The 14367-nt window shown below is 43.7% G+C and overlaps 1 protein-coding gene across 2 annotated transcripts; it reads right to left on the reverse strand.

Annotated features, from left to right (window-relative positions):
• Nucleotides 1-3210: 3210 nt before the first annotated feature.
• Nucleotides 3211-11210, reverse strand: LOC125902460 (angiomotin-like 2a). 2 transcript variants are annotated; one of them, XM_049598806.1, is made up of 10 exons: nt 11044-11210; nt 9684-10487; nt 8977-9145; nt 7399-7543; nt 7003-7092; nt 6051-6346; nt 5763-5938; nt 5361-5611; nt 5032-5163; nt 3211-4555 (listed from the first exon to the last, which is right to left on the reverse strand). In XM_049598806.1, the coding sequence occupies exons 2-10, from the start codon at nt 10400-10402 to the stop codon at nt 4470-4472; spliced, it is 2064 nt and encodes a 687-aa protein (XP_049454763.1). In that variant the 5' UTR covers nt 10403-10487; nt 11044-11210; the 3' UTR covers nt 3211-4469. The 2 variants fall into 2 exon arrangements, with proteins under 2 accessions (XP_049454763.1, XP_049454762.1); XM_049598805.1 differs by having other exon boundaries at nt 5361-5659.
• Between the last annotated feature and the right edge of the window lie 3157 nt (nt 11211-14367).

Below are 14367 nucleotides of genomic sequence, written 5' to 3' on the forward strand. Positions count from 1 at the left end.
GGGCACTTTTTATTGTGGGACAATGGCATTACTTTCAGGGGTAACCACTGTATGACACACAGGGTCTCACATGCATACACAGCCGGACCATCTACCACAACAAACAACATACACAGAAGCTCAGGTTACAACACGCACACAGAGGGAGCGTAACTTCATCCACTCATCAAGACGCCATCACTCCACTATATCTTTAGCAAATAGTTGTTGCTGTTATATTACTGCTCTGAATATCTCATAGAGCTCCTTTGTAGGAGCTATTTGATACATTTGGCATGTTTTATTATATAAATACAATAGAAAAGTGCCCCCACACTGGAATTAAAGCTCCCTTAGAAGCACCATTTCAACCCAGCGCTGGTCTATTTGTCTGTTGTGTTGGGTTGAAGCATCATATAAAAGTGTAAGGCAGCTCACATCCCATTTTCTATTGTATTCCTGTGTTTGTTTGATATTAGCTTTGGCCCCACTGAGGTTTTGTGGATGTGCACACGACCACTCTAGCTCATAATACATTATGTCTCAACCAGAGAAGTACGAAGAAATTGTGATGTAGTTCTTGCAGAGGCATGCACTGTTTGATTTCCTCACTCCATGGGGAGTTCAAAGCACTGAAACAGCACTTCTGGGGAAACATCAGCATAAGGGATGCTTGGCAAAGTTGGTGGATTGTGAAAACAAGACAGACAGTGCTGGAAATAAGTCTAGAATTTTATTGTTCTACGACTGAGAAAGTCTAATATGTTCTAATTGGTACCACTTTCCAATGAGGTACAAAGGGTAAGGCTGTGATTTATTACTAAAGCAATAATTAAAGGTGGTGTTTTCTTTAACTTCAATTTTATTGCCCCCAAGAGGACATTTGTCTTGCAGTCAGGTAAAAAGCATAGAACGCACAGAGATGTAGGCACACAGACTCAAGAAGAAAAAGCCTAATGTAAAGTAAATGAATACTTCACTAAGTGACAACAGGAAACCCAGAGTAGCCCTCATTAAAGTCATCATCCTCAGCCCCCAGCAGTTTATTGGGAAACTAATCACCACTTGAGTCATTATGAGCAGTTTACTGTGCAGTGACCTGAAAAATAAAATAATTATTCAGCCTGTTATGTGGCCTTCGGAAGTCTTAATTTCTGATGGTAGTTCAAATTCTCCAGGCAGAGGATGAAGAGGACACTCTAAGACAGTGGTTCCCAACTGGTGGGCCATGGTCCAAAAGTGGGCCAACCATGGGCTTGGTGTGTCAGGGCCTTAACTGACAGCTTTTTAACAGAGACAGCAAACTAGCTTGACAACATGGCTGGATGCAAGTATGACAGTGGGTTTATTACTTTGTGGACCCTGAACTAATGACTAAGGACTAATCTGGACCCTGTGGCTGGACCAGTTGGGAACCACTGCTCCAAGATATCCTGAGCCTCAGAAATTGCTCTTTTATGGAAGATATGAGACAGATCAGACAGTTTAACACCAATGATTTTACTGGCTACTTTAGGACAGACACCTGCTGCCGGTCACCACAGCAGCAGCACCCTTTTGATGAGTGTTGCACTGCATGGTCTGAATGTCTGCATATGACATTCAGAACATAAATATAGCAGCAAACAAATATTTTCCATGTAAAGATATAGTGGAGTAATGTTGTCCTGAGCAGAAAATAAAGTTACGCTCCCTCTGTGTGCATTGTAATCTGAGCTTCTGTGTAGGTTGCTGTGGTAGACAGTTCGGCTGGGCATGCATGTCAGTGCATTTGAGTCCGTGTGTGTGTATCCTACTGCTGAGCTAATCACCGCCACTCTGCATACGGCTCATAGCACTGATAATGCCGTCCTGACCCACAGTGCTGTCGAGGAACCGTAGCTCCCACCCTCCAGTTCCCCTCCAGGTTAACACCATAAGCTCTGTCAGCACTGTTCCTGTTGTTGGCACTGTTTTTGCTGTTAGCACCGTTAGCTGCTAGCTGCCAGCTCAGCCACCTCCATATTGAAAGCCGTGTGCAGACAGTCCTGGCTCAGACTGAGTGCTAGATATGCTCTGAATGTTGCATGCAGCTTCTTTAATACATAAAGTTCTAATGCTTTCAGTTGTGTTATCAGTTATTATTGTCAATAAGACCAAATTTCAAAAGTGGCACAGTTGTATTTTATAAATATATCAAATATTGTCGATAAACCAAAATCAAGATGGCTGAAAACATTTGGTGAATAAAGCAAAGCGAATATAAGAAGTTCAGTGTGACATGCTTTCAATTTAACAATCCAAACATGTCACCCAGCTCCTCCAGGTTTAAGGAGTCTCATAACGTATTGCTCCACTCCTCTCTGTATTAATCAATTAAACTGTGTGAAATCTTCTCTACCACAGCCACATTTTAAATTTCACACACACTGCATGCAGTAAAATGACTGATGAATCATGTGAGCAAACACTGACGACACCATAACGTTCATTGTCATTCTCATTGTCCTGCTGCATTGTGAAGTCTCATTGTCAGTGCTGCTCAACCGCCCCAAACTGGTACAAGTCGATATCCGTGGCTCTGGTGTGTGTGTGTGTGTGTGTGTGTGTGTGTGTGTGTGTGTGTGTGTGTGTATGTGTGTGTTTGTTTGTTTGTGCCCATGTGTGTGGGTTAAAGAGAAAAGCTCCATCCTGAAACAGACACTACATAACAGAGCTCTCCATTCTCTCATCTTCATATCCCATGGCACGTCCTGAAATGGTTGATAAACACCTCTGGGTGTGAGTTCAGTCGGAGGCAATAAAAGCATTTAGGAATGCAGCACATGTTAGCAAAGGTGGACAGAGGCACACAGGAATTTCAAAAGGCATTAGAGGCTAATCTGGGAGAAACCTGTCTTTGTCACTTATAGGGTTACGTGTCCCGATGAGAATGTGATCTATGTCAAGCATGCTCTTCATGGCAAGAAGAGAACAAGAGAGCAGGCCACCCGAGAAAGTTGAACCCAAAAGAATGCAGCTCTGGTATTCATTAATGAAGAGCACTCTTCTCTGTGGTGGAACGAGAGGACAGGAATGAGGAGATAGGGTGACAATGTGAGAGAGAGGGAGGAGTGAAACAGGAAGCCAAAATTTACCAGAATAGCTGAGACTTTTTTAACTCTTGAGAGCATTTTTGAGATCATCTTTATGTCAGCAAATAAAAAATAAAGATATTTTTTGCCCAGAAAAATGAAACAATTCACAAGGCAGTTAATGTATATTAGAATATTTTATTGCTTTATGAAATGTTGCATGAATTCAACTGTAAAAACCTTCATATTGTTTGAAGTTCACAGAAATGTCTGTTTGAAGTCAACACTTGGTTGGTTGTGTACAGCTTGACATGACCGTGATTGTCGGCACATAACTTACAACAAACATACATAAAACTCTTTGGCGTCCTGCTCAAAGCGCTATCATATCTAAAATAACAATACAAACATCTGTATAAAATATATAATAATAATAATAATAATAATTAACCTGTTTGTTAGTTCAAAGCTCACAGTAAACAAAAAGAAAAAACCAACACGGTGTAGTTCTCAACTTTTATCCCACAGTGGTGACCTGAACCTGCAGAACCACCACATCAGGGAACACACTCACATACTGTAATCACACATGCAAACGCACTTGGAGAAGGAAAAAAGTCATCAGAAAAAACAGATGATGAAATCAACACCATGATGCAACACTCATCCAAAATTACAAACGACACCGGGGTCTGTGTCAGTTTGTCTTTTATATATTATGCATCTCGCTGCTCACACACCTCTGAGCCTTTGCAAAACCAGCTACTCGGGCTGCAGAGACATGGATGGCGAAAGCATTTAAATCAGCAGTGTTTCATGTGTTATAAATTACTGAACAAAGGGAAGTCTTCCTAACAGATAAGATCCATGTGATGGGAATGAGGTTACTCATATTTTTCGGGGAGGAGGGTCACATAGATAACCTTTCACTGAATATTTGTCTAGAAGAGCATAAGGCTTAAGTTAATATTTGGGGAATGTGGAAACCAGATAAGATAAATATGTAGCTTCTTAATTCACTGGGTTGGGGGAGGAGATAAAGGGGGAGGAAAAAGCAGCAATTATATGTATATATATATATATATATATATATATACATATAATATATATATATTTATATAAATATTTTGGCATACACTCTCTGAGAACATGTTGCCCTATTACAATCCACAATACTGTCCAAGTACCTCAGAAGATTCATCTTTTCTCTCCCAGCTGGGCAGGCTGCCTGCAGCTGTCCAGCTTATTGAGAGTAAGTGAGTCGGAGCACAGCTCTGTCTCTAAAAAATGTGAAAACAGTCCTCTTTTTTTTCGTGCGTTGGCCTCTTTCCACGACATTCTTGCATCCAATATTTAATCCACTCTCTATTCAAAGACTTGCACTCTTCACAGATTCTTTTTTTCCCCCTCCTCATTCAAAATCCACCTCTCGGTTCTTTAAATGAAGATTTCCACTGCCTCTGACTCCAGCTCATCCAGGCCTCTGAACGGGTTTAATAGCAACTTCTTAGGCGCTGCCTTGTCTGGAAAAAGAAGAGAAAAAGAGAGAATGAATAATTATATAAATGCTTTAAGGCTAAAACAGTGGAAAAATGTCCCAGATAGAGCTCAGCTATCAGTGACTAAAGGTTAACAGTGATTTTCCACACTCAAACAGACCACTCTGGTAAATATGCTCAGTCAACAGATCCGCATTATTTCCTAACCATGCACATTCCTCAAAGCCCACATTCTGAACCATGACCTGGACAGATGGTATCTGATTGGCTGGTTAAGCAGCAGCATGGTTAATCAATCTGAACATCCGTGAAGCCGAGGTCCAAAATTCCTTTCATGAAGAGTGTACTTGAATGCTGCATGTGTGGTTTGTGCTTGCAAGCGCTTGTTTATTCATGAGTGAAAATCATTTATCATTCGAGTTTAGTATCGAGAGCATTATGGGACGGATTATTGGCCCTCGTAAACAAACACACTCATGCATGTTTGATAGATCACTCACCACTGTTGAGCTTAGATGTGCTGGCAGCCTCTTTGGCTTTCGTTCCCTCCACCTGCCGTTCTAGCGTTCCAGGTTTGGACTGAGCGGAGAACTGGCGGTTTGGCAGGGTCTGATCATCTGAAAGACTCTTCCCTAAAAGACGACAGTATCTGTCAGCAACTCTCATCAATTATGAAGATTTTTACTTACAAAATAATCTTACTTTTTAGCGGCTAGATCAGAAGTGCATTTGAATACAGAGCGTGTGGTAATTTAAGAAGTACAGTCGCCTGCTTATCCTCAGTACCACCTAAATTAATTATTAAAAAAGGCAACATTATGCTCCTCACCTCTACTCCTTGTGTTGCTCTTGACGGTGCAGATGGAGGGGGTAGAGGAGGCGGCTCGGAGAGGCGCCCCCGCTGTGTTCAGGAGGTTTGTGCGGGGACTTTGCTCGTCCTTCCGCCCTTGGTCCTGATGCAGCCGCTGGTTGAGGATCTTGATCACAGCGTCCTTTTCCAGGATCTGAGCGTAGAGTGCACGGATCCTGTTCTCCATCTCCTGGTTCCTGAAGTCGGCGACTGGCAGGTCCTCGTTGAAACTGTTGTTAGAGGAGTGGCAAGGCGAGTGATTAATGATGGTGGTGTCTCTGCAAAGGGAAAGACAACGTCTTGAGCTCGACTCAAATTCAAATGAGCTGAAACAACATGTACGCAGGATGTTGTGTACATGATCTTGAGGAGTATCTTTACCTCTGTGCGGCGGCGGTGGCAGCCACCTCCATTGCAAACTGTCTCATGGTGCTCTCTTCCAGGTACTTCTGCTCCCAGCGCACCATGTCGGCCTCAAGGGCCAGGATTCGCTCCTCGCGCTCACGCAGGCGCTCTTGGAGGGAGCTCATGGTCACTCCTGGTGGTTGGGACTGCCTCTGAGGTGGAGGGAGAGAGGACTTGAAACAGATGGCAAGGAAAACTAAAGCTCCTTATAATGAAGTACAGAAATTCGGCTTTTTTAAAATAGTTTTCCCACATGACATTTACCTGTTGTGCCCTCAGACTCCTCAGCTCCTGCTCTAGCCGCGTCCTCAGCTTCATCTCCAGACTCTCCCTCTTCTCACAGGTGGACTGTAGCTGAGCCAGTGCACTCTGAAGCCTCTCCACCTTCTCCACATAAGCCCTCTTCCTCCTCAACTCCTCCTCAAGCTGGCGACCTCGTCCACGAGCTGTGTCTAGGGCCTCCTCGAGCCGCTTCGCTCTGAGGCTCTGCTCCTCCGCTGTGGATCGCAATCGCTCCAGCTCCCGCTCCACACGTTCCCGCTCAAAGTTCTGCTCCTCGTCTGAAAGAAAGTAAAAGAACGGTGGTTTAATGAATGTGGACATGATCTTGATAGTAGTTTGGATACAAGTCGTGCTTTGAGTTTAAATGTGAAGTCATTTCAAATCTGCCTGAGGTTCTGTTTTTCAAATTTCTCCCTGCTGAGTCCAACAGCAGTAATAAGTACCAGAGTTGCTACATGGTGGCCAGTGTTCTTCATTTAGCGAAGCACTCCTGGAATGCTGAGAGGAAGAAGGAGGAGGAAGGGGGAGAAAGCCGACCTATCCCTTTGACCCACATAGCACAGAGCATTCCTCATCAAGGCCATACAAACACCGCCACTCTGCTTGAGTCCAGTCCCTTAAACAGACAACATAAATCACACTAACAACAGGTGGGGGAACCTCATTTCTACCACTTCCACTGCCGCTCTGTGATTTAGAGCCCGCTCGTTTCCCTTTGCAGAGAGGTGCATGGATTGAATTCCCTATTATTAAGACTTCTCGCCAAATAAGCTGAGGTTATGCAAGTGAAATTCCTGCATGCAGGATGCCCTCAGCTACAAAAAGGGCCTCATGCTATGCTACGATCCGATCCAATCAAGCATGTTGATTACAAAGGAGGGTGTAACAGAGAGCCAGGGAGAGGAGTCCGGCCAAACAAAAATGACATACTTACTTTGTTCAAGGAGTTTCGCCATGATGTGCTGGTTATGGTCGGCTGCTTCTACTTCTTTTGCAACATGTGTTCTGGCATTTTCCAAATTTTCTGTAATGCAACAAAGATTTGGAATTAGACAACATTGTAAGCTATGTCAGGATGTGATATTGTGGTTGAATACTTTGACGTGGTATCATATGTGTCCAAGGGCGTAGGTTTCCTTTGGACATTTGAGCATCAAACATTTAGTTTCCTCCATTCTGGTACCTTTTTCTACATCGATTCATGGTGGTAATGTCTTCAATTTTGTCAAAATAAAAGTCCTCTGCTACTTTCATGTGTCCCCCTGCGCCCCCCCGCCAACCCCAGAAATCTATGCCTATGTGTGTATGTCTGTTTTGCAGTACTCCATACCTCTTAGGTCTCTGTTGAAATCCTGCAGCCTCCTGATCTCAGACACTAGCCTCCTCCTCAGTGTCTGCTCCAGGTTTTCCCTCTTACAGCTGCCCTGCATCAGTGTCTCATAGGCCTCCGAAATACGCTGGATCTCCTGCTCCAACTGAATAAGGGAAGAAAAAGGAGAGGAGAAGAAGAAGAAGAGGAGATGGATGGGGGAGGATTGGAGGAGAGGAGCACAGAAAAGGAGAAGGTGGAGAAGAGGTGGAATTTTTGGTTAACCTACTTCACATGCCAGGGAGGAGCTGGAATGTTGATCCATGTTGCTACAGTACACAGATATACGTACAATATGGGTACATATGTGATTGTGTGTGTACAGTGCACTCAGTGTGTGTGTGTGTGTGTGTGTGTGTGTGTGTGTGTGTGTGTGTGGTATAATTCTGAGAAGGAATTTAAGTCCGCACCACTCCCTGTGTGACTGATTTATATCGACATTCCTGAGCGCTGATAGCTCTAGTTCCAGGTGTGTGAGTGCACAGGAGCACGCACATACACACCACACCACAGAGCACAAGTTAGCATGCACACAAAGACTCACTCACACACACACACAGCCACATACACATACACACACACACAGAGGTCTGGGAAGGCTGCCAGCGGAGGGAAGGTGTGCATGCCTGTGCCTGGGTTGTGGAAACGGCAAAGAGAAACCCACCATTATAGCAGTCACACAGGCATGTTTACTCAGGGCTGCGGCCTGATGGAGAAAAAACTTTCCAACCCCGGCAATTATCATTCTTTAAGGCTGAGACAAGGCAAAGACCATGTGACATAACTCCAGCAGAGAGCAGCGGAGTGGATTTTACAAAGATTGGCTGAGGTGTCAGATGTCTCTGGAGCTGTTGTTGTTTCACTATGTTGGGAAAAAATACGCTTATTTCAGGCCTGTTTGGTTAAAGGCACGTTAAACGAAAAAGAGAGGGTGGAAAAACAAGAGACCTTTCACTTTTTAAACAGCAGCCCACCACCTGCCACGGACCACCACCCCACCCCCATCAGCTGTGTGCATGGGTCACAACCCGATCGACTGCTGTCTGACAAGCCCTAGATTACGCTAAAAATCTATGGCCTCCCTGGAACTAAAGCGCGCACACACACACACACACACAGACTGGCCTCTACAAGGTCAGCTCCACAATGAAAGGAGTGTGTAAACACAGTAGCAGGCTGTGACCTCTGTTTGTGCCTCTGTGGTATGGAAGGTAGCAGCTGCTGATCTCATCTGTCCTGTCCAGATGAGGGAGCGTGCCTGGAGTTGGATGCTGGGGAGACAACTGTTGACTGGGGTTGTGTTTCACAGACAGGTGGCCGAGACTGGGGATGATGTTTGGTTGGTCAGCAGCTAAATAAATTTGGAGTATTTCCCTCTGAAACTGAGTCGCGGATGTTGTGATAACCCCTCATCTTGTATTGAGTTTAATGGGTAAAGTGAGAGTTTGGGTGTTCTTAGTCCGACAACAAGACCTGTGATTGATGTCGGCAGCGATGAATAAAAAATAAGATTTTCTCTCATGGATATCTTCTCCTTACCTTCTGAATACGGCCTGTCTTCTCCCTGTGGGCTTCCAGCTCTTGCCTCAGCCTCTCGTTCTCCATCAGCAGCAGCTCCACTTGGTTGGGCTCCTCCAAGCCAGCAGGTGGCAGACTGGTGAATGTGTTGTAGCAGGGGACTTCAGCTGGCTGACCAGACTGGACATACCTATGAGGTAGACATCGTTGATTAAAAAAAACAAACTCTTATCTTAACTGTGCATCTGATAATGTGGCTGCATCCAAACATTTGTGCCGGCCAACTTATGCTAAAGACGTCTAATCTTTATTTTTGAGCGAAGCATCTGAAATATCACTCTATTCCTGTCTATCAGCGAGCAGACAAGCTGACTCCAGTGTCTGTAAAGAATGTAAAAGCCTATATGAGGAACATATTTTTGTAAAAGCATCCAAGGCAACACAAGCATGGGAAACTATCCTGTTCCACTATGCCAGGCATTACAAACACCTACAGGGCTGGACTTGTTTTCTAAGTATTTCAAGAAGCAAATTGGGGAGCAGGCTACGGTGTGACTCACATCGATAAGTATGTGTTTACGCATGTGAAACACAATGACGAGTCCTGGAAAATGATTGCACGTCTGGCTGTAGTACAAAAACTACACCACAGAATCTGATGTAATATTAAAGGTAAAAAAGACTCGCACACACAATCACACGCATGATGTCTGAAGTTGGCTTTGTACCTGTGCTGCTGTGCCTGCACTGGCTCCTGGACCTGGTGGGGGATAAATCCTTGGCCCTGGATGGGGGCTGAGTACTCTGGAGGCGGGCTGCGCTTGTCCAGGCTCTGCCTCGTGCTCTGGAGGCCTGGCTGTGTGTAGTAAGGAAGCTCAGGGTAGCTGTGAGAGGTGCTCTTGAGGGCCTCTGCTTTAGCAGCTGCATCATTCCTCTCCAGAGATATTTGCATGCGATGCTCACTGAGCGACCGCACATGGCTACACTTCATCTCCATCAGATCTGCCTCTTCGTGGAAGGCCCCCTCGTTCAGGAGCCCTTCATGGAGCTGCCTGATGGGGCCTGTAGGGGCCCAGTGAGAGGCCAGATACTGAGAGTGCGCTTTGGCCTGCTCATAAGTTGGCAGCTCCTCTCCGTGCAGCTGGTAGAGCTGGTAGCTGCTCTCTGAGTGGTGGTAGTCGCCCTGGTGCTCCTGGCCCTGGGGCTCCTGCCTCGCAGAGAGCTGAGGGAATGGAGGGTCCTCCTGGGTGAGACTCTCCAAAGAGGATCGTGGGCTCCTGCCCATGTCGCCTCCGCTGCTGGGTCCACTGTTGCTTCCACTGCCTCCACGCAGGGCCTGCTGCTGGATGGCTAACAAGGTGCGGGTGTCTGTGGGGTTTCCATAACGCAGCTGCTCCTGGATGAGTCGGTGCAGGACCGTGCCAGACGGCTCTTCAGTGGATGTCATGTTGCTTTGTGTACGTTGTTATCTTCTGTAAAGATCAGTTGAGCTCTTTTTTTATTTTGATAATTTAAATAAATCAGCTGTGAACCTGGAAAAGAGAAAAATCAGAGAATAAAGACAAACATATAAAACACCAGACAGCTAAATACATACTATCATGAACTCACACAGAGAAGAGAGGCTGTGTTTGAGGCATGTAGGCCTTTGTAATAACAACACTTGCATCACAGACTTTAACATGATACAAATTTTCTTTCATATAAAATAAATAAAATCTTTCGGATTCATGGTTTAAATCCAGTATAATATGAAAACAGTGCAGCCTTGAGTCTATACCTCACCAACAGCGACAACACAGAGATGTGGAGACATTTTCCACAGCAGGCAAAAATTGCATGCGCCAAAAATTCCAATCTCACGGGGGAGCAAAAGCGCACCAAAACCGCATTGTAAAAAAAAAACCTTCATCTTTGCTCTTATAGCACAATCGTCGTTTTTAAAACACCATAAATAGCTTTTAATTCCCTCACAACACAGAACAATCTTTAAAGTTAAACCAGAAGTTATGATGTAGCTACTTTAATCATGTTTGAGTTCGTTTTTTTCTGTTGTGCCAAAGGAAAGAAAAAAGACGCTCTTCTTACCAGCTCACGCTCTCATCATAACCAAACGTTGTTCTCGATGTTTCAGTAAAAAAATTCAGAGTAATTCCGCTGTTTCCATGAGTTTTTTCGAGTCAAACGTGTCTCATGTTCCTCCCCCCGGACGGGCTGCCGCGGTCCTCTCTTGCTGTGAAATGATTGTGGAGAGAGCAGGCGGCGATAATAAGTAACCGAGGAGGGACTGAGGTCGGAATGCCAGGAATGTAAAACGCGAGGTCCCTCTGGGATCAAAAGCGTAAAACCACCCGGGAGGGGGGAGGAGGGAGGCTGCAGTGGGCTTTAGCATTACCAATGAGGAGTTAAAAAGAGGTTTAGGATAAGGCATTTGAGCTTTAAGAGTAAATGCATTAATGCTCGGCGAAAGGGCAAGTTATCTGCTTGATCTCCTTCCTACGGGACTTTAAACACGTTTTTAGACGCAGAGTTGGTGCTGGAAGTATTTCTGTTTCTCTTAGGAAATCATTCAGTGGTGTAAGAAGTGTTCAGATCATTTAATTAAGCAAAAGTGAGGATATCTCTCTATTAAAAAATATTTCACAACAAGTAAAAGACCTGCATTTAAAACTATCAGTAAAAACACTATGAGTATCAAAAGTAAAAGTTCTCAATATGCAAAATGGTCCCTGTCAAAGCTATGTGCATTGGTGGATTAATGAATGTGCCTACTGGGCACAGGTCCAGGGCCCAGTGTCAGGAGTCCCCCTGACCTTCACCTGCAAAATGTAACTCATATTAACATGTACTGACCAGGAAGAGAGTCAAAGAGCTGCAAAAGAACTGCAAAGGGACAAAAGATAAGGGCCAAAATAACCAAAAAAAGACACAAAATTACTTAAAAAAATAATAAAATACTTAAAAAAGATGCAACATGACCACAGAGACACAAAATGATCAAAAATGACACAAAATAAGTTCAAAGAGACAAAAAATGATTAAAAAAGGACACAAAATTCCATCAAAGGCGCATAAAATGCCCACAGAGACACAAAATTAACATAAGAGACACAAAATGACCAAAAAAGGACACAACATTTCAAAGAAACAAAAAATGAGAGACACAAAATTGCCTCAAAAGAGACAAAAATTACCTCAAAGACCTCAAATAAACTACAAAGATACTTAAAAAAAGATGCAACATGACCACAAGAGACACAAAATGATCACAGATGACACAAAATAAGTTCAAAGTGACAGAAAATTACCACAAACTCAGACTTACATTTTATAAACTCACTGTGGGGTGAAAACAAGAGGGGTGTCAGTGACATTTAGGGCGAAATGGAGTTTGGGTATCTGTGAATTTGAAACCAATCCAGAGGTATAAAACCGTAAGACTTAACACTGAACACACTGAACTATTTGAGGCCAAAAAGCACATACGTGCACTTACTCACTTATAAATGTATGTATCTCATCCAAATAAATGTCAAAATATTCTTCATTAAATACATTGTCATCCACATGTTTATGAAGTTTTCATATTCAAAGTTAAATTAAACAAAGTCTGTACAAAGTGTGGTAGTTTTTTATTTTGGCAGTCCTATAAAGTTGGTCAAATGTCACTTACCCCATCTGGTTCTTTTTGGCATCTAAAATCTTGATCAGAAAAGTAACTGTAACTGTTTAATATGTGTAGCGAAGTCAAAACAAGTACAATAATTTCCCTTTATGGAACAGAAAAAGAAAATGATGACCTATTGATACGGTCAGGCAAAATAAAGTCTCACCTTATTTATTAATCGACAACAGAGACGGGCTGCTTAAACGTTGTAGTCGGTCAAGGTGGAGAAAATTCGGTCTATTCTATAAAGTGTTGGCTAATTTAATCTGTAACAGTGCTTCATGTTTTTGCATGTTAAATCTTGACCTGTAATCTAGTAACTGTAGGCTACTGTTAAATATTAAGAATATTTCTTTCCGAAAAGTGGTAAAGTAGGCAAATGCTCAAGTACAGCACCTCAAAATTGATCTTAAATAAGTGAGTAAATGTACTCAATTACATGTCTCTCAAGTGTCTCTCTAATGTGTTGTTTGAGTCCCATGTGCAACAGATAGAGCAAAAAAGTACTCTACAACTCTGACCTTTACACTCCTAAAATGTTGGTACCCTTGAGGAATCCAAGCTCGTTGCATTCACTGCAGGACACTGTGGATAAATAAAAACTCTCCTCGTCTGTGAAAGTGTGTTGAGGCTGTGCATGCCTTAATTGTGTGTGTATGTGTCCCTGTGTGGTGTGTGGCAGCTGTCCACTGGAATCTGAGGTCTGTGTGTGCCCCATCACTACAAACACAGTGGCTCTTTGTACCCAGCGTCACACTACATGGTGCAGAGGAGAGCCTGGGGAATGCCACACATGGGCACAAATCTCAAACATGCAGGGGTTGTCCTCCTGCTCAGACCACAGAGTCACAACACATATGGACGGATAGTTAGCCCTCCCTCTACTCACATATTGAGTTATTTAAATGGTCACGCAGTTCAGTTTCTTTCTGCAGTTTCTCCAGGTGATAGACAGGACCACAACACTGTGGAACATGCATTTTTGTTTCCTTGAAGATAAACGTCCCGCTTTGAGGAACAAAGGAAATCTTTATGACAGGCTTTATTTCTGTCCAAGCCAAAAGACAAGACGCAGCTATTTATTACCCGCTTGGACCTAACTGCTGCTATATTGAGGACTTTAGACGAGGACTCTGACTTTTACTGTGGGCCCTTTAAATAGCAGAGATTTTAGTCATAACAGACTAATCATGTCTTTGGGCAGTGGAGCGAGAGAAAGAAAGAACCAGGGAGGGTTACAGATGCTATCCTGCCTCTGCATAATCCACATTTTCCCTGCAGAAGGCTGCAGCAGACAAAACACATGCAAACTGAATTGGTAAAGAATCGCTCAATCAAAGCACAACAGTCATTGATTTTTGTACAGTGTGTGGCCACTGGCCTCGGGCTGATTATCTCATTAAATCTAAAAATCTATAGATAAGTTAGTATCGAGCTGCCAATGGTATGTGTCCACATCATCTCTCTGGCTCTTTTCTTCTTAATTAAACACACACACACACACACACATTCCCGTCATGTTTCAGATGCTGCATGCTCTTAAACGGGCTCTTTTTAAAAAAAAACATGCAGACACTGCGTCTCTGTGGGCGGCACTTGCATGGAGGCGACTGGTCAGCAAAGTGGAACATGTTTGCATTTCCCCTTCAGATCCAAACTGTGAAGCAGCACAGTCTCCACCTTTTTAAAAGTCTGGCCGTGTCATTTAACACCACCTCACTACTTCCTCTACTCCCTCTGTGTGT

The sequence above is a fragment of the Epinephelus fuscoguttatus genome, linkage group LG15, assembly GCF_011397635.1.
Source record: "Epinephelus fuscoguttatus linkage group LG15, E.fuscoguttatus.final_Chr_v1".
Lineage (NCBI taxonomy): Eukaryota > Metazoa > Chordata > Actinopteri > Perciformes > Serranidae > Epinephelus > Epinephelus fuscoguttatus.

Excerpts from the sequence above, each read along its gene's own strand:
- LOC125902460 (XM_049598805.1), bottom strand. The coding sequence starts at position 10,402 with ATGACATCCACTGAAGAGCCGTCTGGCACGGTCCTGCACCGACTCATC. Across the intron at positions 6,347-7,002 it reads GGCGAAACTCCTTGAACAAA|ACGAGGAGCAGAACTTTGAG; the intron begins GTAAGTATGTCA and ends ACTTTCTTTCAG. Across the intron at positions 5,660-5,762 it reads GCCACCGCCGCCGCACAGAG|AGACACCACCATCATTAATC; the intron begins GTAAAGATACTC and ends TTCCCTTTGCAG.